The sequence below is a fragment of the Hylobates moloch genome, unplaced genomic scaffold (genome assembly GCF_009828535.3).
Source record: "Hylobates moloch isolate HMO894 unplaced genomic scaffold, HMol_V3 SCAFFOLD_11, whole genome shotgun sequence".
Taxonomy (NCBI): Eukaryota; Metazoa; Chordata; class Mammalia; order Primates; family Hylobatidae; genus Hylobates; species Hylobates moloch.
Window position 1 is genome coordinate 90991079 of NW_026652286.1, and position 21565 is coordinate 91012643.

The following is a 21565-nucleotide window of genomic DNA, read 5'->3' on the forward strand; positions in this document are numbered from 1 at the left end:
GGATATTCTTTTGTTTCTTCTTTTCCTCCCTCTTCCCTTTCCTTTCCTTTCCTCCCTCTTCCCTTTCCCTTCCTTTCCTCCCTCTTCCCTTTCCCTTCCTTTCCTCTTTCTTATTTTGAGACAGGATCTCAGCCTGTTGCCCAGACTGGAGCGGAGTGCAGTGGTGCAATCATATCTCGCTGCAGCTTCTAACTCCTGGGCTCGAGTGATCTTCCTACCTTAGCCTCCTGAGTAGCTGGGACCAAAGGCATGCACCTCCACACCTAGCTAATCGATTTTATTTTATTTTATTTTATTTTATGTTATTTTATTTTACTTTATTTTATTGAGATGGGGGTCTCACCATGTTGCCCAGACTGGTCTTGAACTCCTGGCCTCAAGTGATCCTCCCCCTCAGCCTCCCAAAGTGCTGGGATTACAAGCATGAGGCACTGCACCCAACCCCAAAGGATTTTTTTTCAATAGGTTTTTGAGGAACAGGTGGTGTTTGGTTACATGAGTAAGTTCTTTAGTGGTGATTCCTGAGATACTGATGCGCCCATCACCTGAGCAGTGTACACTGTACCCAATGTGTAGTCTTTTATCCCTTACCTCCCCACCCTTTCTGAGTCCTCAGAGTTTATTGTATCATTCTTATGCCTTTGCATCCTCATAGCTTAGCTCCCACTTATAAGTGAGAATGTACAATGTTTCATTTTCCATTCCTGAGTTACTTGACTTAGAATAATGTTCTCCAGTTCCATCTAGATTGCTGCAAATGGCATTATTTCATTCCTTTTCATGGCTGAGTAGTATTCCATGGTATATATATAAATATATATCTATACCGTATTTATTTTCTTCTTTGCATCCTCATAGCTTAGCTCCCACTTATAAGTGAGAACATATGAGGTTTGGTTTTCCATTCCTGAGTTACTTGACTTAGAATAATGTTCTCCAGTTCCATCCAGGTTGCTGCAAATGGCATTATTTCATTCCTTTTTATGGCTGAGTAGTATTCCATGGTGTGTGTGTATATATATATATACACACTATGTTTATTTTCTTTATCCACTCATTGATTGATGGGCAATTGGGCTGATTCCATATTTTTGCAATTGCGAACTGTGCCGCTATAAACATGCATGTGGAGGCATCTTTTTTTTCTTTTTTCAAGACAGCGTCTTGCTCTGTCACCCAGGCTGGAGTGCAGTGGTGCAATCTCAGATCACAACCTCCGTCTCCCAGGTTCAAGCAGTTCTCCTGCCTCAGCCTCTCAAGTAGCTGGGATTACAGGCATGTGCCACCACACCCAGCTAATTTTTGTATTTTTAGTAGAGACAGGGTTTCACCATGTTGGCAAGGCTGGTCTCGAACTCCTGACCTGATCCACCTGCCTTGGCCTCCCAAAATGCTGAGATTACAGGCGTGAGCCACCATGCCCAGCCTATCTTTTTCATATAATGATGTCTTTTCCTCTGGGCAAATACCCAGTAGTGGGATTACTGGATCAAATGGTAGATCTATTTTTAGTTCTTTAAGGAATCTCCACACTGCTTTCCATCATGGTTGTACTAGTTTACATTCCCACCAACCTTGTAAAAGTGTTCCCTTTTCACCACATCCATGCCAACATCTAAAATTTAAAATTTTTAAAAAAATTTTTTATTATGGCTGTTCTTGCAGGAGTGAGGTGGTATGGCACAGTGGTTTTGATTTGCATTTCCTGGTAATTAGTGATGCTGAGCATTTTTTCATATGTTTCTTGGCCATTTGTATATCTTCTTTTGAGAATTGTCTATTCATGTCCTTAGCCCACTAATTTATGGGATTGTTTGTTTTATTCTTGCTGATTTATTTGAGTTCCTTGTAGATTCTGGATATTATAATAGCCCTTTGTTGGATATATAGATTGCGAAGATTTTCTCCCACTCCGTGGGTTGTCTGTTTACTCTGCTGATTATTTCTTTTGCTGTGCAAAAGCTTTTTAGTTTAATTAAATCCCATCTATTTATCTTTGTTTTTGTTGCATTTGCTTTTGGGTTCTTGGTCATGAAGTCTTTGCCTAACCCAGTGTCTAGAAGGGTTTTTCTAATGTTATCTCCTAGAATTTTTATGGAGCCAGGTCTTAGATTTAAGTCTTTGATCTATCTGAAGTTGATTTTTGTATAGGAGAGAGATGAGGATCCAGCTTCATTCTTCTACATGTGGCTTGCCATTTATCCCAGCACCATTTGTTGAATAGGGTGTGCTTTCCCCACTTTATATTTTTGGTTGCTTTATCAAATATCAGTTGACTTGTAAGTATTTGGCTATATTTCTGGGTTCTCTATTCTGTTCCGTTGGTCTATATGCCTATTTTTATATCAGTAACATGCTGTTTTGATGACTGGCTTTATAGTATAGTTTGAAGTCGGGGAATGTAATGCCCCCAGATTTGCTCTTTTTGCTTAATCTTGCTTTGGCTATGCAAGCTGTTTTTTGGTTCCATTTGAATTTTGGGATTGTTTTTCCATTTCTGTGAAGAATGGTGGAGATATTTTGGTGGGAGTTGCATTGAATTTGTAGATTGCTTTTGGCAGTGGTATTGTTGGACTCTGTGTCCCCATCCAAATCTCACCTTGAATTACTGTACTCCCATAATTCCCACATGTTGCATGAGGGACCCAGTGAAAGATGATTTGAATCATGGGGGCGGTTTCCCCCATACTCTTCTCATGGTAGTGAATAAGTCTTATGAGATCTGATGGTTTTATCAGGGGTTTCTGCTCTTGCATCTTCCTCATTTTCTCTTGCTGCCCCCATGTAAGACATGCCTTTTGCCTCCCATCATGATTCAGAGGCCTCCCCAGCCATGTGGAACTGTAGGTCCAATTTTTCTTCCCAGTCTCGGGTATGTCTTTATCAGCAGTGTGAAAACGAACTAATGGCTGGGCGCGGTGGCTCACGCCTGTAATCTCAGCACTTTGGGAGGCCAAGGAGGGTGGATCACGAGGTCAGGAGATCAAGATCAACCTGGCTTACATGGTGAAAACCCATCTCTACTAAAAATACAAAAAATTAGCCAGGCATGGTGGCACGCACCTGTAGTCCCACCTACTCGGGAGGCTGAGGCAGGAGAATGATGTGAACCCAGGAGACGGAGCTTGCAGTGAGCCGAGATCGCACTACTGCATTCCAGCCTGGGTGACAGAGTGAGACTCCGTCTCAAAAAAAAAGAAAACAAACTAATACAGTAAACTGGTACCCATTGAGTGGGGCATTGCTGAAAAGATACCTGAAAATGTGGAAGAGACTTTGGAACTGGGTAACAGGCAGAGGTGGGAACAGTTTGGAGGGCTCAGAAGAAGATAGGAAAATGTGGGAAAGTTTGGAACTTCGTAGAGACTTGCTGAATGGCTTTGACCAAAAGCCTGATAACAATATAGACAATAAGGTCCAGGCTGAGGTGGTCTCAGATGGAGATGAGGAACTTGTTGGGAACCGGAGCAAAAGTGACTCTTGTTATGTTTTAGCAAACAGACTGGTGGCATTTTGCCCCTGCCCTAGAGATTTGTGGAACTTTGAACTTAAGAGAGGTGATTTAGGGTATCTGGCAGAAGAAATTTCTAAGCAGCAAAGCATTCAAGAGGTGACTTGGGTGCTGCTAAAGGTATTCAGTTTTATAAGGGAAGCAGAGCATAAAAGTTCAGAAAATTTGCAGCCTGATAATGTGATAGAAAAGAAAAACCCATTTTCTGAGAAGAAATTTAAGCTGGCTGCAGAAATTTGCATAAGTAACAAGGAGCTGAATGTTAATCCCTAAGACAATGGGGAAAATGTCTCCAGGGCATGTCAGAGGTCTTCATGGCAGCCCCTCCCATCACAGGCCAGGAAGCCTAGGAGAAAATGGTTTTGTGGGCCAGGCCAAGTGTCCCTGTGCTGTGTGCAGCCTAGGGACTTGGTGCCCTGCATCCCAGCCACTCCAGCCATGACTGAAAGGGGCCAACATAGAGCTCAGGCCATGACTTCAGAGGGTGCAAGTCCCACGCTTTGGCAGCTTCCATGCGGTATTGAGCCCACGAGTGCACAGAAGTCAAGAACTGGGGTTTGGGAACCTCTGCCTAGATTTTAGAAGATGTGTGGAAATGCCTGGATGCCCAGGGAAAAGTTTGCTACAGGGCGGGGCCCTCATGGAGAACCTCTGCTAGGGCAGTGCAGAAGGGAAACATGAGGTGAGAGCCCCCACACAGAGTCCCTACTGGGGCACTGCCTAGTGGAGCTGTGAGAAGAGGGCCACCATCCTCCAGACCAGAATGGTAGATCCACCAACAGCTTGCACCGTTCCACTGGTAGATCCACTACCCAGAATGGTAGATAGACCAACAGCTTGCACCGTTCACCTGGAAAACCTGCAGACACTCAATGCCAGCCCATGAAAACAGCCAGGAAGGAGGCTGTACCCTGCAAAGCCACAGGGCGGAGCTGCCCAAGACCATGGGAACCCACTTCTTGCATCAGTGTGATCTGGATATGAGAACTGGAGTCAAAGGAGATCATTTTTGGAGCTCTAAATTTTGACTGCCTTGCTGGATTTCAGACTTGCATGGGCCCTGTAACCACTTTGTTTTGGCCAATTTCTCCCATTTGGAATGGTTGTATTTACCCAATACCTGTACCCCCATTGTATGTAGGAAGTAACCAGCTTGCTTTTGATTTCACAGGCTCATAGGTGGAAGTGACTTGCCTTGTCTGAAATGAGGCTTTGACTGTGGACTTTTGGGTTAATGCTGAAATGAGTTAAGACTTTGGGGACTGTTGGGAAGGCATGATTTGTTTTGAAATGTGAGGACATGAGATTTAGAAGGGCCAGAGGTGGACTGATATGGTTTGGTTCTGTGTCCCCACCCAAATATCACCTTAAATTATTATTATTATTATTTTCTTTGAGATGGAGTCTTGCTCTGTCGCCCAGGCTGGAGTGCAGTGGCACAATCTCAGCTCACTGCAAGCTCTGCCTCCTGGGTTCATGCCATTGTCCTGCCTCAGCCTCCCAAGTAGCTGGGACTACAGGCACCCGCCACCATGCCTGGCTAATTTTTTGTATTTTTTTTAGTAGAGATGGGGTTTCACCATAGTCTCGATCTCCTGACCTTGTGATCCACCTGCCTCGGCCTCCCAAAGTGCTAGGATTACAGGCGTGAGCCACCACGCCAAGCCCATCTTAAATTATACTCCCATAATTCCCACATATTGTGGGAGGGGCCCAGTGGGAGATAATTTGAATCATTGAGGTGGTTTCCCCCATACTGTTCTCATGGTAGTGAATAAGTCTCATGAGATTTGATGGTTTTATCAGGGGTTTCTACTTTTGCATCTTCCTCATTTTCTCTTGCCACCGCCATATAAGAAGTGCCTTTCACTTCCGGCCATGATTCTGAGACCTCCCCAGCCATGTGGAACTGTAAGTCCAATTAAACCTCTTTTTCTTCCCAGTCTTGGGTATGTCTTTATCAGAAGCGTGAAAAGAAACTAAATACAGGCATTATGGTCATTTTCACAATATTGATTCTACCCATGTGTGGGTAGAATTCTATCCATTTGTGCTGTCTATGATTTCTTTCAGCAGTATTTTGTAGTTTTCATTGTAGAGGTCTTTCACCTACTTAGTTAAGTATATTCCTAAGTATTTTAATTTTTTTGAAGCTATTATAAAAGAGATTGAGTTACTGATTTGATTCTCAGCTTGGTTGCTACAGGTGTACAGCAAAGCTACTGATTTGTATACATTAATTTTGTATCCTGAAACTTTGCTGAATTCATTTACCAGCTCTAGGAGCTTTTTGGATGAGTCTTTAGGGTTTTCAAGGTTTATGATTATGTCATCAGCAAACAGAGACAGTTTGACTTCCTTATTACCAATTTGGATGCCCCCCACCAAAGGATTTTTAAGACTAACCTTATCAAATCTTATAATAGCAACCAAAAGTATAGGAACCGCACATTTCAGACCAAGAATTAAATCAGTGGCTGTCCACTGTGGCAACCCATGAGTATTAAGAAAGACAAATGCCTAAACTTCACCCAGAAATTTCAAATTAGGAGGCCTGTGGTGAGGCCCCGCAAGGAGCCACCAGCGGGATTGAAGAACCACTGAGTTAAATCCCAAAGCTGTATTCATACCCTACTTCCAACCCATTCACCCCAAACCTTTCCCAGGACCAAAACCAGCCTCTAATGTGTTAGCACAGTTTGGCTTTCCTCCAGGAACTTCAGTTTTTCCAAAAGTTTCTAACTGTAAATTCCTCACCAGGGCTCAACGGAGGCATAAATGGGACGATTTCCACAAACCACACTTATTTAGAAATAATGTGCCAGAGGAATGATTTGGGTTGGTTTTTATCTCTGATTCTTCCCAGTAACTCATCCACTAAGAACACTGCCCACAGGAGGGTCTGATCCAACAGGGGGTTTAAGGCCACTCAGCTCAGCCTGGTTCCCAGGGCCAGTGTCCCACTCCAGAGGCCAAGTCCATGCTCCCCTCCCCTCAGCAGGGCCTGTTCCTCCAGAGCTGTCCAGTCTCTCTGCCAGGCTCCAAACTCTCCATCTTCAGTGTATTGACCAAACAACGAGACAGGAGGACAGCTGGGAGAGCGGGGGTCTGAAATCACTGGTAGAGTGGCCCAGGACGCACAGAGGAGAGAGTCTCCACCGCTGCTGAGATGAAGGGACTCTCCATTCTTCTCAAAAGGCTTGTTGTGTTTTTGGCATTCCCCCACCTGACTTTTTTTCCAGTGAGTTGTTCCAATCTGACCTCAGAGAAGGCCAAACTGGGTGCTGTGGGGAGAAGGGTGGAAAGAAACAAAACATGCTCGTAAGAAGTAGTCCCATAATCATTGAGCTCTTCTCTTGAGCCTGGCCCAGTACTGAATTTCATATGCATTATCTCATGTGATCCTTACCACTAGGAGGTAGGTATTATTATTGCCTTTCTAAGGATAAGGAAACTGAGGCTCAGACAGGCCAAGTTACCTGCCCAAGACCATTGGGCTGCAACACAGAGTTAGAATTTGGACCCAGGTCTGTCTAACTCCACAGCTTGTGATCTTAACCTGTGTCTACAGCCTCAGAAAGGGAAAACAGCAAGGTGCCGCTACATTTACATGAATTTCATCAATTCAACACAAAAAAACAAAGGCTCTTTGTTACCCCTGCTCCCTATCAGAGAATACTTTTATAAGTATTCAAACAAGTGGCCTGCAGTCCCAAATTCACCAACAGGCTTATTTAACTTGGCACATCATATTTTAAAATAACTTGACTGGCCCCTGCCAGCCTTTGAGTTTGCAGCCCAGGCCTCCCCTCTTACTCCATCAGATCTAGATCAAGACGACAGGAATGGTGTTTTCCACAAAATCGAAACCATAATCGCCTAGCATTAAACCTGGGGAAGTTAGCTGTGAAGACAATTGTTCCTCCTGCATCATCTCCACCTCGGAGACTTTCTGCAAACAGTGCCACCCTGGCTGGTGACCCACTCAGCAGTAGACACAAGGCAACTGTATCAGCAGGTCTCCAGGAGCCAGGATGAGGCCTCGCAAGTTACTGCAGCATCACATAACAGTATAGGAGAAAGATACAGGGGGAAAATGATTCCATTCAGCTGCAACTTCGGAGTGGAGTTAATGTTTCACTCAGTGGATCCAGGCCAGGCCTCTGATCTCAAACTTCCCTGGCAGACCTCTCTCTGCTGCAATCAGCTGGGAGTCATGTGTCCTCAGGGCTGGTGTGACAGGAACAAACAAAGCCCATCATTCCACAAGCAGAGGAGGCCAGCCTTCCCAAACCCAGCAGAACACTGCTCCTTAATAGGCTGGGTGCCTATAATTAGTCTGCACATAGCACCATGCTCATTGCCAGCTCACTCCTTTTGTCCCTACCCCTACTCACTGCATGCCCCGAGGTGCCTTTTCCAGGTGCTGTAGTTCTCTAAGGGGCTACAGAAGTCTAAGCAAAGGGAAAGTAGGAATCAGACTCCAAAATATTGTATGAGATCCAGCACGTAGCCTGCCTGGCAGTTAGATTATGAGAAGGTATAATAAGTCACAAAGTTAAGAAACAAAATCTAAGCATTGGAAGGAATCCTACTTTGACCTTTTGATAGCAAGGAAAACAACTCACTGCAACACAATACTTGCCCAAGTATCTTAACCTATTTATCCTATTTTCTTTTTGTTGTTGTTTTTGTTTTTTTTTGTTTTTTGAGACAGGAGTCTCGCTCTGTCTCCCAGACTGGAGTGCAGTAGTGTGATCTTAGCTCACTGCAACCTCCACCTCCCAGGTTCAAGTAATTCTCCTGCCTAGTAGTGTGATCTTAGCTCACTGCAACCTCCACCTCCCAGGTTCAAGTAATTCTCCTGCCTCAGCCTCCCAAGTAGCTGGGATTACAGGTGCCTGCCACCATGCCTGGCTAATTTTTTGTATTTTTAGTAAGACAGGGTTTCACCACGTTGGCCAGGCTGGTCTCGAACTCCTGACCTCAAGTGAACCACCTGCCTCAGCCTCCCAAAGTGCTAGGATTACAGGTGTGAGCCACCACACTCGGCCTTTTTGAGACAGAGTCTTACTCTGTCGCCCAGGCTGGAGTGTAGTGGTGGATCTCGGCTCACGTAACCACCGCCTCCCAGGTTCAAGCAATTCTCGTGCCTCAGCCTCCCAAGTAGCTGGGATTATAGGCACGCATCTCCACACCTGGCTAATTTTTGTATTTTTAGTAGAGAGGGGGTTTTGCCACATTGGCCAGGCTGGTCTTGAACTCCTGGCCTCAAGCAATCTGCCCACCTCGGCCTCCCAAAGTGCTGGGATTTCAGGCATGAGGCACCACACCCGGCCATGTTTTCTTTATTAGATTGAACTGATGAGGCAAAAGACATTCTCCCTGCCCCCAGTAAAGGCCACTCTTCACTTCTTTTCACCACTAATATAAATAATCTCTGGTGATAACCTTTAATCCTTGAGCTTGGGTAAGAAAGTTTGATATCACTCTTCTAACCAGCAGAACTTCAGTTTCTCAGACTTTCCTGCTACTTAGAAAAATCACTGCCCTCAGCAGCCTCCCTGGGCAACCCAGCCACGCCCACCACCACCACCACCTGAGCCTCTGACACCTGGCTCGGCTGGGGCCAGCATCATTCTCACCATGGTCATGTAGGTGGCCTCTGATTTTTCACTTGGTTCTTCCTCGATCACCTCCCGTACAATTATTGGGGAGTAAATGTGTTTCTAGAGGAGGAAAATGGTACAAAAATTCCTTAAAATTAGATGAATCTTATACACCAGAGAAAAGGCCACCTACTCCTATTTGCTGGGCATCAACCACCCAAACTGGTAGGTTCAGAGGGTTACTGAGACCTAGAGAATTCTCAATAATGATAATTCAGTCTTCAGTCTTCTTGAAAATTAACTGTCAAAGAACACAGTCTTAAGAACCAAACTCTTTGCTTCAAAAGCCAAACATCTTTGTTTAGATGGATGTTTAGGTAGCAGCAGGGGTTCCTTATCTTGCTAAATTCCTTGTATTCTGGGGTTATTTCCTTCTAATTACAGTAAAGGCAGAATGGCATTAATCAGCAGTGAATTGTCATCGTCTCCCTCAGAGGATTTATGTAGCAGGGCCAGCCCTCATTGAAACTCACAACTGTGAGGTTCATGGTCCTGTCACTCGTTGGGAAAGCGGTATCATCCAGTGGCCCATTCTTGGACTACTGCACTCTACTGGGAGAAAATCCTACTCTGGGGACAAAAACAGCCCCAAATAGAGAAAGGTAACTATTCAAAGAGTTTTTTAAAAATTAAAGAAAGGAAAGAATAGGAGTTAAAGAAAACCAATCCATTTCTCAGTGTCTAGAAGCAATTATTTGTAACTCCATTACAAAATCAATATGGAGAGAAAAGTCCTTCTTAGTCCTTTCTTGCTAAGATCTTAGACTATTTCATTTTAAGCATTAGAACTCCTTAACTCCTGAATGTATTATAATTCTCCATTAGACTTTAGACAAATAGCACCTCCTAGATTACAAAGCATTTGCATATCATCATCTTATGTGAGCCTTACAACAACCCTGTCAAGCAGGCTAGGCAACTATAATATCTTTATCCTTATCCTCATTTTGCTGATGAGACTCAGGGAGGTGGCAGATCTTTCTGACACCAAGCGCTGTGCTCTTTCCTCAGCCCAATACCAGGATCTGCTGCCCGGGGCTGGCCCAGCTGGCCCCATGCACTGTACTCCGCAAAGGCTCTTATTTTAGTGACAAAGGCTTCCTGAGTCCCTGCTCTGTGCCAAGCACTGGCCTGCAAGCTGCGACATACAATGGGTAAGATATGGTTCCCCGGGGAATGAGAACGGCCCAGGCCTGCATCTACTTAGTGTTTTAGGCTGAAGCGTGTGTTCACCTCCGCTTCATATCTTTCAAAATGCCAGGGTTCTTCTTTTATCCCTGGATTAGTCTTCTTCGTGTTCTTCACCAAGACTGTAGAATTCACTGAACTGCAAGACATGAAAAGCATGTGGAATTAACCAGCGGGCATGGTTTATTCAAGGGTCCCTACATGAGATCCCCTCTTGGCTTTGTGAAGAGAGAGACACCAGAGAAGGAACTATTCTCTCTGGACTCCTACAGCCAGGGCTACCCGGCTCACCTGGAAACCTGAGAAGCTCATCTCTTCTAATGAAGAACAAGAAGCCGTTCTGGAGATAATTTAGGCTGAAAAACAGCTTCAACTTCTCTATTATCACTCAAGCCACTTTCAGTCCGTATGGGAGAGGTAATTTTAAGTGAATGAAGAGAGAGGGGAGATGGGATTCCATTTGACCATCCTGTCTACGTTTCTGAGGACCAGGGAGTGCCGCGGAACCAGCAGGGGGCAGCAGGAGCTCAGCAAGACGCCAATCCGAAGGGCTCCTGGCCTTTCCGGGGGGCGGAGCAGAATAATCCCCACAAACACCCTACCCAAGCCCCAAGCCAGGAGCTCTGCGCCTGCCCTGTCGGGGTCCCTTGGCCTTTGATTTCATGGCCGTTTGCCTTCTGAACATACTTTCTTTTTTTCTATTTTGGCCTAAGGCAGAACTAAAAAAAAAAAAAAAAATTCAAGGTTTAAGCTAGAAAAGAAACCACATGTTTTGGTCTCAGTGGAAATATTTTCACTGTATTTTCTGCTTTTAAAGTTGTATCTTCTCATTGTAAAATAATTCAGATAATACAGAAACGTAGACAGTTGGAAGTGAAAGTTCCCTGCAACCCCTCACCCCATGGGATCCACCTTCTCCTTCATCTCAAATTCCACACTATTACCCACATTTTACAACTATCCTTCCAAGCCTCTCTCAGTGTAAGCATAAGCTCACATAAAATGTATTTAGTACATATGCTGCTGGAGTGAGCATCATATTATTTTCTCTTTTATAAAAATGAGGTCATACTATAAATTCTGTATTTTTACCCCTGGGATATCTTTCCATGTCATTACGTAGAGGGATCTGGAGTGTTTCATTGAGTGAAACACTGGTTCACTGAATCATTGCCTTTCTGACAGACACTGGCAATTATCCCTGTTTTTAATATAAGCAAGACTGCAGTTTTGCACAAATCTCAGCATATCCATTTAATTATTTCTTTAGAATAAACGACTAGACATGGCAGTGCTACCTTTCCTTTGGCGGGAAACTGAGGTCCCGACAGGGGAAGTAAGCTGAGAGTGGAATCCAGGTTGTCTAGCTCAGTGCTCCGAGCATGCCCAGAGCAAAGACCTTTAGAGAGGCCAGCCAAGTTCAAAACCAAATCAGGAAGCCCTAGAGAGCGCAAGTGAAAACTTAGCAGGCACAAGTGTTTTCTGCAGGATCCAAGACCCACCGGGAAAGAACACTCAAAAGTCAAGATTATTCATGAGGCCCCTTCCCACTGAGGGAGTCAATCTGCACTACAAACATACTCCATCGATAGTTGGATAAACTGAGGGACATGGATCTGCCAACAGCCAGTGAAACACTACTGTCCCTGTTGGAGCATCTGGGCACTTCTGAGACCCTGGGAGAACTACTGATGAAATTCAGGCCTTTAAAAGCACATTATTATTATTATTTTGAGACAGAGTCTTACACTGTCACCTGGGCTAGAGTGCAGTGGCGCGATCTCGGCTCACTGTAAGCTCCACCTCCCAGGTTCACGCCATTCTCCTGCCTCAGCCTCCCAAGTAGCTGGGACTACAGGCACACGCCACCACACCCAGCTAACTTTTTGTATTTTTAGTAAAGACAGCGTTTCACCATGTTAGCAAGGATGGTCTCGATCTCCTGACCTCGTGATCCGCCCGCCTTGGCCTCCCAAAGTGCTGGGATTACAGGCATGAGCCACTGCCCCTGGCCAAAAACACCTTTTAATAATAATTCATTTAGAACCTGAGGGCACCCATTCAAAAATCATATCTCATAATTAGAATGTGGTCTTTTAGATAAAACCACTGGCAACCCTTAAGATCTTGGCTTCTATGCGGAACGTACAGTATGGATAATTTAAAAATCATCTCTTAGGCAGTGAATGGTACCATGATAGTTCTTGTGAAAGATTTATGCTCTGAATTATGCCCTACTGAGACACCCATTTCTAAGGGAGTTTGTAGTCTTTACATAATAACAAAGTGAATGAGGAGAGCCTAGGAACATTAAATTCTTTTCCCGGGCGGAGTAAGCAAAGTGGGCAGGGTTACCACAGATGATTCCATTTAAAAATACCCCCTTCTGTGAGAATGGCATAGGTAGGGCCCTATCACCATCTTCCACTTTGGGGTAGAGGCAGCCTTGCACCCCCAGCCTCCCAACCCAAGGGGCGGGGGCAGCCCTGTACCTCTTATTCCCACAGGTCCTCTTCACGATCAATATCAGAACAGGGAGCAGCAGGATTGTGGCGCAGACAATTCCCACGATGATCACCAGCTGATTACCACCCAGGACCAGAGGCCTCAGGGCTGCCGGGGTCACCAGTGCTTGGGAAAGGAGAAAAGCAAAGAGAGGGTCTCAATACTTAGCAAAAAGCTGAGAGCCCCACAGCCCTATACCAAGTAGCACCAGCCAGGCCAGGAAGCAGAGGGGAAGGCCAGACTCCACCCCATATCTGGACATTAGGGACACTGTCTCCATGAGATTGAGAACCAAAGTCTAACCCCCTCGTTTACCCTGAAATGTAGATTAAGGTGAGTGGGAGAAGAGGCTAGCACTTCACCTCTAGTAAAGTTTCCTTTCTCATCAACAATTCTATTCTAAAATTTGGCTTAACAAGTGACCCAGAAATAACAGGCATTTTAGAGGCTGCTGATCTTCCTTAGGGCAAGTGGTTGTCTTCAAAAGAACTCGTGCCGCAAGACTCAGCCCCACAATGACGATACCAAGTAAAGCCTCCGGAGGTACTTCTGCCCATACAGTACCTTCTACTCATCTGCATGGTTCTTTCTAAATACATAAAGCAAACACCTCCTCAGGGCCAGACAGCACTAGGTACAGGGGATTCAGAGACGAATGATGTGTGGTCCCTGCTTCCAAGGAAGGAGACAAACACGTCAACAGAAAACCACAGCCTGCTGTAGGCGCTACAACAGAAGTCTGTATGGGGAACACAGGGACACGGAAAAAAGGGTGTCCAATTCTATATGCAGCAAGTGAGAATTTGCCAGCAAAAGTTCTAAAGTTTAACCTGAGACTTATAGGAAACATCCAGTTTGTTGGGCAGACAATATGGAGAAGGACAGAGGGGATGTTCTGCACGAGATCTGGAGGCCTGACAGGATGGTGACTTTAGAAACTAGAAAGAGTTCAATGGGTCTGGCACAAAAGTGGCATCTGTGGGTGTGCTGGAGAATTTGGCTGGAGAGATGACAGGGTCCACGTCAGGAAAGACCTTGACTATCTCAACCAAGAATTTGGCATTTTTCTGCAGGCAATGAAAAAACCATTGAAAGATTATTAGCAGTGGAAGAGAAAGTTCTGAATGTGATTTAGAAAGATGGCACCAAGAGCCACATGAAGAATGAGGAGCAGTAGCTGAGAGAGAAAGCAGAGACTGGTTAGAGGCCTACAGTTCAAGACAGAGATGAAGACAGCCAGAACTAAGGCGGCAGTGACAGACTGGAAGGAAGACAACTTCAAGAGTCTGTAGTAGGAGTCAAGGACTTGTTGACCTGACCTGTTAGATTAGGGGTCTAGGAAAGGGAAAGAATCAAGCACACCCCCAGGCATCTAGTTAGACAACTGAGGTTGGGGAGATGGGCTGAGGAGGGGTGTGCAGGGGTAGGTTAGACATGTTGCATATGAAGGATTTGTGGAAAACTTGTGTAGAGTTGACTAAGTATATCCATGGGTGTGTGTGGAATTGTGTCCAACAGAGAGTGCATATAAATGCTACTGAGGGAGAGAAGGCTGAGGATGGATAATTGCAGTGCCATTGGTGATCTAAGCTGGAGTAGAGGTAGAATAAGCCAGAATGCAGTGCACTGAGGAGTTAATGGGAGGTGAGACAGTAAGATACCAAACACAGACCTTTAGCAAGCTATTTGGCCATGTTGAGAAAGAAACACATGATTGTGGTGGTGGTTGTACAACTCTGAATGTACTAAAACCATTGAGCTGAATGCTTTAAATGGGCAAATTGTGTGGCAGGTGAATTGTATCTCAGGAAAGCAATCTTAAGAAAAAGAAAGGCACAGAATGGAGCTGAAGAAAAAAAGACATGGAATGGAGCTGGAGTAGTTAAGTGGTAGAATTGAGCAAATGTGTCCATTGAACGGTAGAAGCCAACACAAAGTGAGAGCTCAAAGAGCCATGTTGTAAGGCTCCTGAGAAGGATGCCACCTGGGCACAGGGGGCCAGATAAGCCCAGAGCAGAAGGGACCTTCCTCTGCCTCAGGATGGCAGGGCAGAGATAAGAATGGGGAGACAGATATGTTTGTGGGTGGAGAAGCTTCATGAGCCCCCATAATGGCTCGATTTTCTCTGTGAATTGGACTTCTGAGAAGGAAGCACACAGAGAGGTGATGGTTCTTTAAGAAACCCATCTGCCCTGCTCCCCTCTCCAGCTGGAGACAAGGTGCCTCCACAGAGTTAAGTCTCTGGCCTGAGGTATGAGGTATGTTCCATCCTCACCCCATCTTCCCCGCCCCCAGCCAACCACAGCCAACTCCTGAAGGCCCTAGCGAGAGGCAAAGTCCACAGGCCACATCCTGATTGCTAATTGGGTTATGGTTTAACTTTAACCCCTCACTTATCAACCTCTCTCTGTCAACACAATCGAGTCTTTCCTCTCCTACACACCACTGGCCTTGATGCACACTGTTTGCCAGAATCCAGAACCTCTGATCAGAAAACCCCTCCATTTTTGATTCTGGTGCCTGCATGTTTCTCTCTGTTCCTGGCTGTCTCTCACTGGCTTAGGATCATTTCCCGCTCCACTCTAGCACATACAGCACCTCCCTTGAAACCAAGTATGCTGACTTTGGACATCAACTCCAATCCTTCCCTGAGCGTCTGTATCTTTACATCAGTAGGTGACCCTGGCAATGAGTGGGGTCTGGCAGAGGATTGGTATTCACTAAATTAGCTCCCCTCTCCTTGGCCTAGCAGTGGGGCCAGAACTAGGGTGAGGCAAGCCAGGCACCTGAGGAGCCACCTCTAAGGAGGCATCATTCTCAGGGTTGTGCAAGGCCAGAGTCAGCACCTGATGCCTCCTTCAATTTTGCATCATAGGAACCTCTCTGGCCTCACTCTAGTCCTGGCCCCATGCACTAGCCAGAAGGTCCCTCAATGCTCCCCAGCCAAATGTTAGATACTTCGAGGCTCTTCCGGGCTGACATGCAGCACAATGGTTTTCTTGAACACCAGGTTCCCTAGGTGGATACTGCAGGTGTAGTTTCCTCCATCTGACTCCCTCACTCCTTGAAGCGTGATGGAACCGTCATTGCGGAAAATGTCCCCCACCAGGTTCACACGATTCTGGAAGTGGCCCCAGCTCTGGGAGTACTCCGCAGACATCCTGCGTTTGTGGTAGTAACGAAACACAATCTCCTCCTAGAAGTGAAAGGCAGAAGGTACGATATTGTGAGGACTGGAGTGGAGCGGGGAGCAGAGAAAATGGGGGAGGGAAGATCTCAGGACTCCAAGGCCCTACTAGGTGAAGGCAGTAAAGGTATTATCAGAAAGCATTAAATAACACAAAGTCACGTACACAAACATGTGCATGCGTGTGTACTTGTGAGGGACATCACCAAACCATGAACAGTTGTTCCATCTGAACGGAAGGATAAGAAAAGGAGGACTTTCATTTCGTGCACCTTTCCAATAAAAAAAGCAAAAGTATACTTTTATTCTTGATGACATTTCTAGTTGGATTTCCGATAGGAACCTGAAACATGTCTAAAACTGAACTCTTCATCCTTCCCCCAAACCAGTTCTTTCCAGTCCATCCCATTTTGGTACATGGCAGTGCTTTCCTCCAGATACCCAGGCTAAAAATCTTGGAGTCATTCTTAATTTCTGTCTTTCTGGAACAAATCACATCAAATCCCTCAGCAAATCCTATCACCTCTACCTTCAAAATATATCCCCAATCCAGCCAGTCCTCACCTCCTCCACTGACACCATTCTGGTCCAGCTCATCTCTCACCTGGATTCCTGCAACAACTTTCTTACTTGTCTCCCTGCTTATTCTCTATAACAATCTATTTTCAGCAGATGAGCCTTTAAAAATGTAAGTTAAATCATGTTACTCCTGTGCTCAAAATCCTTCATGGCCCCCACTCCCATTTCTACTAAAATGCAAGGCCTGCATGACCCAGCCCATCTCCCTTTTCCTCTGACTTCAACTTCTACTTGCTCTTCCTTCACCTACTTGGGTCACTGCGCTCCAGCCACATGGACCTCTTGGCTGCTCCTTGCATACTGGCTGCAGGGCCTTTGCATTTGCTACTGTCTATGACTGCAAGAACACTTCCCCCTACACATATGCAGGGTTCACTCCCTCACTTCCTTCACCCCTCTCCTCAAATGTCATCTCAGCGAGGGCTCCCCAAGCACCCACATAACAAAAACCACAAATTCCAGCTTTATTGTTGCCCGTAGGCTCTTACTATTGCCTGATGTTTTATATACTTCTTTGTTATTTTACATGTATCTCCCTCCATCTTGGTTGTAAGTTTCCCATCAGGACTGGGGCTTTAAGTATTCTTCATATAGCAGATGCTTTAAAAATAACTTGTTAAATGAATATTGGCATTAAAAAAAAAGCCATGTAGATTGCTTTTTTAAAGCTTTTAAGAAAAGTTAATGGATGTGTAGACACAAACATGAATGAAGTGACCTGGCCCCTAACATTTTGTCTCTTGTGATTCAAATTCACAACATCAAAATGTCAATTCTCGTCTTATTTTCTCCTGTGAATCACTCAATGGATGACATTTAAATGTATGGCAAGCTCTCAGGGGTGAACCTGGGACCTGATGTAATTCCCCATACTCCATCACGATGTCACCCACTGTGACCCACTCAGATAGCATAGAGGAATCAAGTGCAAATGACTTTGTTAGAGAGATGACCTGGAATATGTTTTAATTTATAAAAGTTAGTCTTTAATAAATTTTGCAACTTAACTTTTATTAATAACAAGTTACTTGGGATACCCCCACAACACATGTTGACCCATAAGTATACGGCCACATCATGGTTGAGATCTACTGGTCTAATGAATGAACTTGCTTTTTCCTGCTTTATAGAGTTCCCGTGAAATACCCCTCACCCTGGCCCCCAGGATCAATCAATCCAACACGTGAAGTACCCATGAAAATTCCCTCCATCACATAAATGGGGCAATGGGGCACAGATGAAAACTCACAGAACTAACCCCAGTAAGAATAAAAGTGTAATCACTTTTATGCCTAGCCCATTGCTTTCCTGGCTGGGCCACAAAAATCATCTCCCTCTTTCTCCCATGGACCCTATACAAAGGAAAAGGGAGAAAGAAGGAAACTAAAATGCAGGGGCCAAGTCTTATACAAAATGCTTTACATGTACAATCTCATATCGGCATCTAAAAGTTAAGCATCATCATCATCATCTTGTTCTTCTTGTTCTTCATGGGAGTTATCTTTCCCACCAGAAAGCTGAAATTGCTAGGAGAAGGTCCAGTTCTGAAAAGCACCAAAGCCCAGGCTCTTGCAACACCTCCTCATGTGCCTGATTCTACCTCTGTCCTGACACCATCAGCCAGAGCCTTCTCTAACACAGTGATGTTTCCTCCTTGTTACCTTTGCGCGCCGTCCTGAAAATATCCATTCTACCTTGGTCACGTGTTTCACTTCTGTGCTCTGGAAAACACATCCCATCTGAATCAATTCACCCACATGGACCATGAGCTCTGAGGATAAAACGGTAAATCAAGTCAGACTCAAGTTATAATCTATAGAAGTCAAAGAATTTCTAGAAGAGATCATGTTTAGCCAAAGACCCTCAGCAGCAAAAATCGCTGTCACCACCAAACACTGTATGTATTCCCTCTGTAGGTGATCCAGATGATTCCACATGGGCAAAGTACTCAGAGCCTCCTCCCTCAGACCAGCACAGCATCATCCCCAAGATGAAAATACCCTCTAACTGCCCATACGTACCAAGCCTGAAGGTTTCTGCTGTCTCCATACCACCATAAACACTTTCTGGTCCTCTTTAATTCCTTTCTCTTTCCCCTTTTCCGGAATTCCTCCCATGAACTCTAATTTCACATCAAGTTTGTACTAAGGGAAGTATGGAAAATCTCAAAGCCTCCACTTTATGTTCATCATCTTAGACACCAACATCTGCTTAGCATAAACGGGAAGTGGAAAGTTATAGAAGTCTCATTCTTATATTTAACCCACTGACTCTCCCAACTAAAAAAATGAACCATGGGTAACTTTCTTCAACTTCTTTTATTATTTTTCTTTTATTCTAGGACCTAGTTCTGGCCTTGGTACAAGTCACAGGACTCCTTGCTAATTAGGCCAAGACAGAAGACAGCTTTCTCCTTGACTTTTCTGTTTTAATCCTGCTCTCTCCTGCCCCCACCCTCCCCACTTCCCCTGCTTCTGGCTTTCCAACTCCTAGGCTCTTCCTTCTGCCTATTGTACAAGCAGCTGATCCACCATATGTTTATTACATAAGTCATTTTAAGTGGCCCGTGAAAAAGAAAAGAAGTAGAAAGACATTTCTGATTTTTCAGTAATGCTCTATACAAATCAACCACAAAGTTGATTAAGCAATGAAAGGCAAGATGGTGCATAAGGAAGACACAAGTCTAGTTCTTAAGTGCACAGAGTTCCTTCAAAAGAGTGTTAAGCAAAGATCACGAGGGAACAGAGTGCATAAGCCACCCTTTCATCCAAATTATTTCCCTGGGAGAAGAGTAACTTCCTGCCCAGCAGGAGAAATGCACAATAGGAGGAAAGCAAAAGAAAATATTATGAACTCTAAAATCTATGGAAGGAATTATTTTGAAAGCGATAAAAAAGTTACTCCAAAGAATACCAGTAAGGAAGCAAACTCCCTTTAAATCTATCAGCACATTAAGAATTAAACTCTATTTTTAAAATGCAATAATAACAACTGAACATTCTGACTCCTTTCAATGCACCACCATGTGCTAGACACCCTATACATGGTAGACCAGTTAGTCATTACAATATTTTGAGGTTTGTATGACTACTCTCCCATTTTACAGAGAAGGAAAATAAAGGAGCCCAACGCCACATGGCCAGGAAAGATAAAGCCAACATTTAAGCCCAGGCCTGAGTGAAAGGAAAGCCCGAGTTTTCTCACTCACTCTGCTGTGGCACGCCACATAAGTAGAAGGATGGCTGATTCTAGAGCAAAAGTAGAGGACATTAATCTAATTATTATTTTCATCTATAGTATTTAAATTGAGAACTAGGAAAAAAAGAATTGAAGTGGTAGAATCATAGAGAGATGGTCAACTGAAGGGTAAACTTTGTAGACAAAACTATAGATGACTGCAAAAAATGGAGTTGCCATGTTGGTGGAGGCAACTTACATAAAGCAAGTTGCAGCACGTTCCACTAGGCAAAATTGTTAGGGGTTGGATCTATTCCCATTCTAGCTGGAAGAAAAAAAACAAATACAGCTTGCTCCACTAGCCACTGGGGGAATATCTGACTACCTCTAACATTGCCCTAGCCTGTTTCCATGGATTCCTCAGCTCTTGAAATTGACTCCTTGTGGTTCCCTCTGTGTCTCTTCTAAGCAGGAAAAGGCTATGCTTGCATGGACAAGTGTTCAGGCATGGCATTAGAGACCAAAGGCAGAAGAAGGAAGCAAAAAGAGAATCCTCTGTAATACCAGCAATTTGGGGAGGCTGAGACAGGAGGATCACTTGAGCCCAGGGGTTTGAGACCAGCCCGGGCAACGTAGGGAGACCCCGTCTCTACTTAAACAAACAAACAAACAAAGCCGGGCATGGTGGTGCACACCTATGGACCTAGCTACTCAGGAGGTTGAGGCAGAAGGATCACTTGAGCCCAGGAGTTCAAGGCTACAGTGAGCCGTGATCATACCACTGCAACTCCAGAGCCTGGGTGACAGAGCAAGACCCCACCTCAAAAAAAAAAAGGAGAGTCCTTGGGCACAGGCATCTGATTTGCTTCTTCTTCCTGGAGAACAAGAGCTTTGGAATTAAGAGAAAAATGATAACGAAAAAAAGTAGGATAATTAGGAGAGGGGCCAGAGGCCACCTCCTGCAACTCCATTTTTTAGAAATCAGATTCAAGCAAAGGATGCTAACTCAATGATTTCATTCGTTCCACAAATGCTTATTAGTTGCTTACTCTGTGCCAGGGGCTGTGCCCAGGCAAGCAGGGAAGACACAAGTGAATGGGTGTGATGAATGTCATAAGAGAGGACGGCAGGGTGCACCGGAGGAGCTCATTAATAGAGCCGGGAGGCTAAGGACCTAAGCTAGCTGCAGGCAGGAAATGGCCCCAGATTCTAGTTCCCTAACAACATTGCAAGCTCTCCTGGGGTCACAGACTGTTCCTTCTATTCCACACTCTTAAAGAACGCATCTAGTTCTGTGGCTTGCAAACTTTTACTTTCATTTATGTATTTTTATCTGTAAGTGTTTATATCAATAAGTAAAACTAAATTTTAGAGACACTAGCTGACGTTAGTTTGGATATCATTAGTTTATCATAAAAGAGAGACATGGAAATTATTTACACAAAGAATGATTTCAGAACTCCAGTGGAATAAGTGGCTTCACATGAGGGTTTTTCAATAGTGATTTATTTCGGTATACATACTTTCCAAGAATGCCACCATTTCTAAATAAGAAATGATCCCTGTCATCCAGAACTACTTTGGTGCCTCAATATTCTAGATTCTGGGGGAAGAATTTTACCTCCAGCTTTCGGGCTAACTGGTTGAATCTCTCCACCCTTTCCTTTAGAGCCCAATACAACAGCTTCTACAGTTGCTTGCAATACTTTTGAGATTTTTCTGGATGCATAATGCCTCCTTTGGTTACAG

The 21565-nt window shown here is 44.6% G+C and overlaps 1 protein-coding gene across 4 annotated transcripts in view; it reads right to left on the minus strand.

Moving 5' to 3' along the window:
* Positions 1 to 6116: 6116 nt before the first annotated feature.
* JAML (junction adhesion molecule like) overlaps positions 6117 to 21565 on the minus strand; it is a 34338-nt gene continuing 18889 nt past the window's right edge. For 3 of the 4 annotated variants that reach the window (XM_032167561.2, XM_032167562.2, XM_032167563.2), the window contains 6 exons: positions 18301 to 18410; positions 15832 to 16069; positions 12861 to 12999; positions 10414 to 10507; positions 9157 to 9240; positions 6117 to 6795 (listed from right to left, as the gene is read on the minus strand). In XM_032167561.2, coding sequence (XP_032023452.1) covers positions 6703 to 6795; positions 9157 to 9240; positions 10414 to 10507; positions 12861 to 12999; positions 15832 to 16069; positions 18301 to 18410 — 758 coding nt within the window. In that variant the 3' untranslated portion in view covers positions 6117 to 6702. Of the gene's footprint in view, positions 6796 to 9156; positions 9241 to 10383; positions 10508 to 12860; positions 13000 to 15831; positions 16070 to 18300; positions 18411 to 21565 lie in introns of those variants that run through there. The other variant, XM_058446913.1, reaches the window with a different exon arrangement.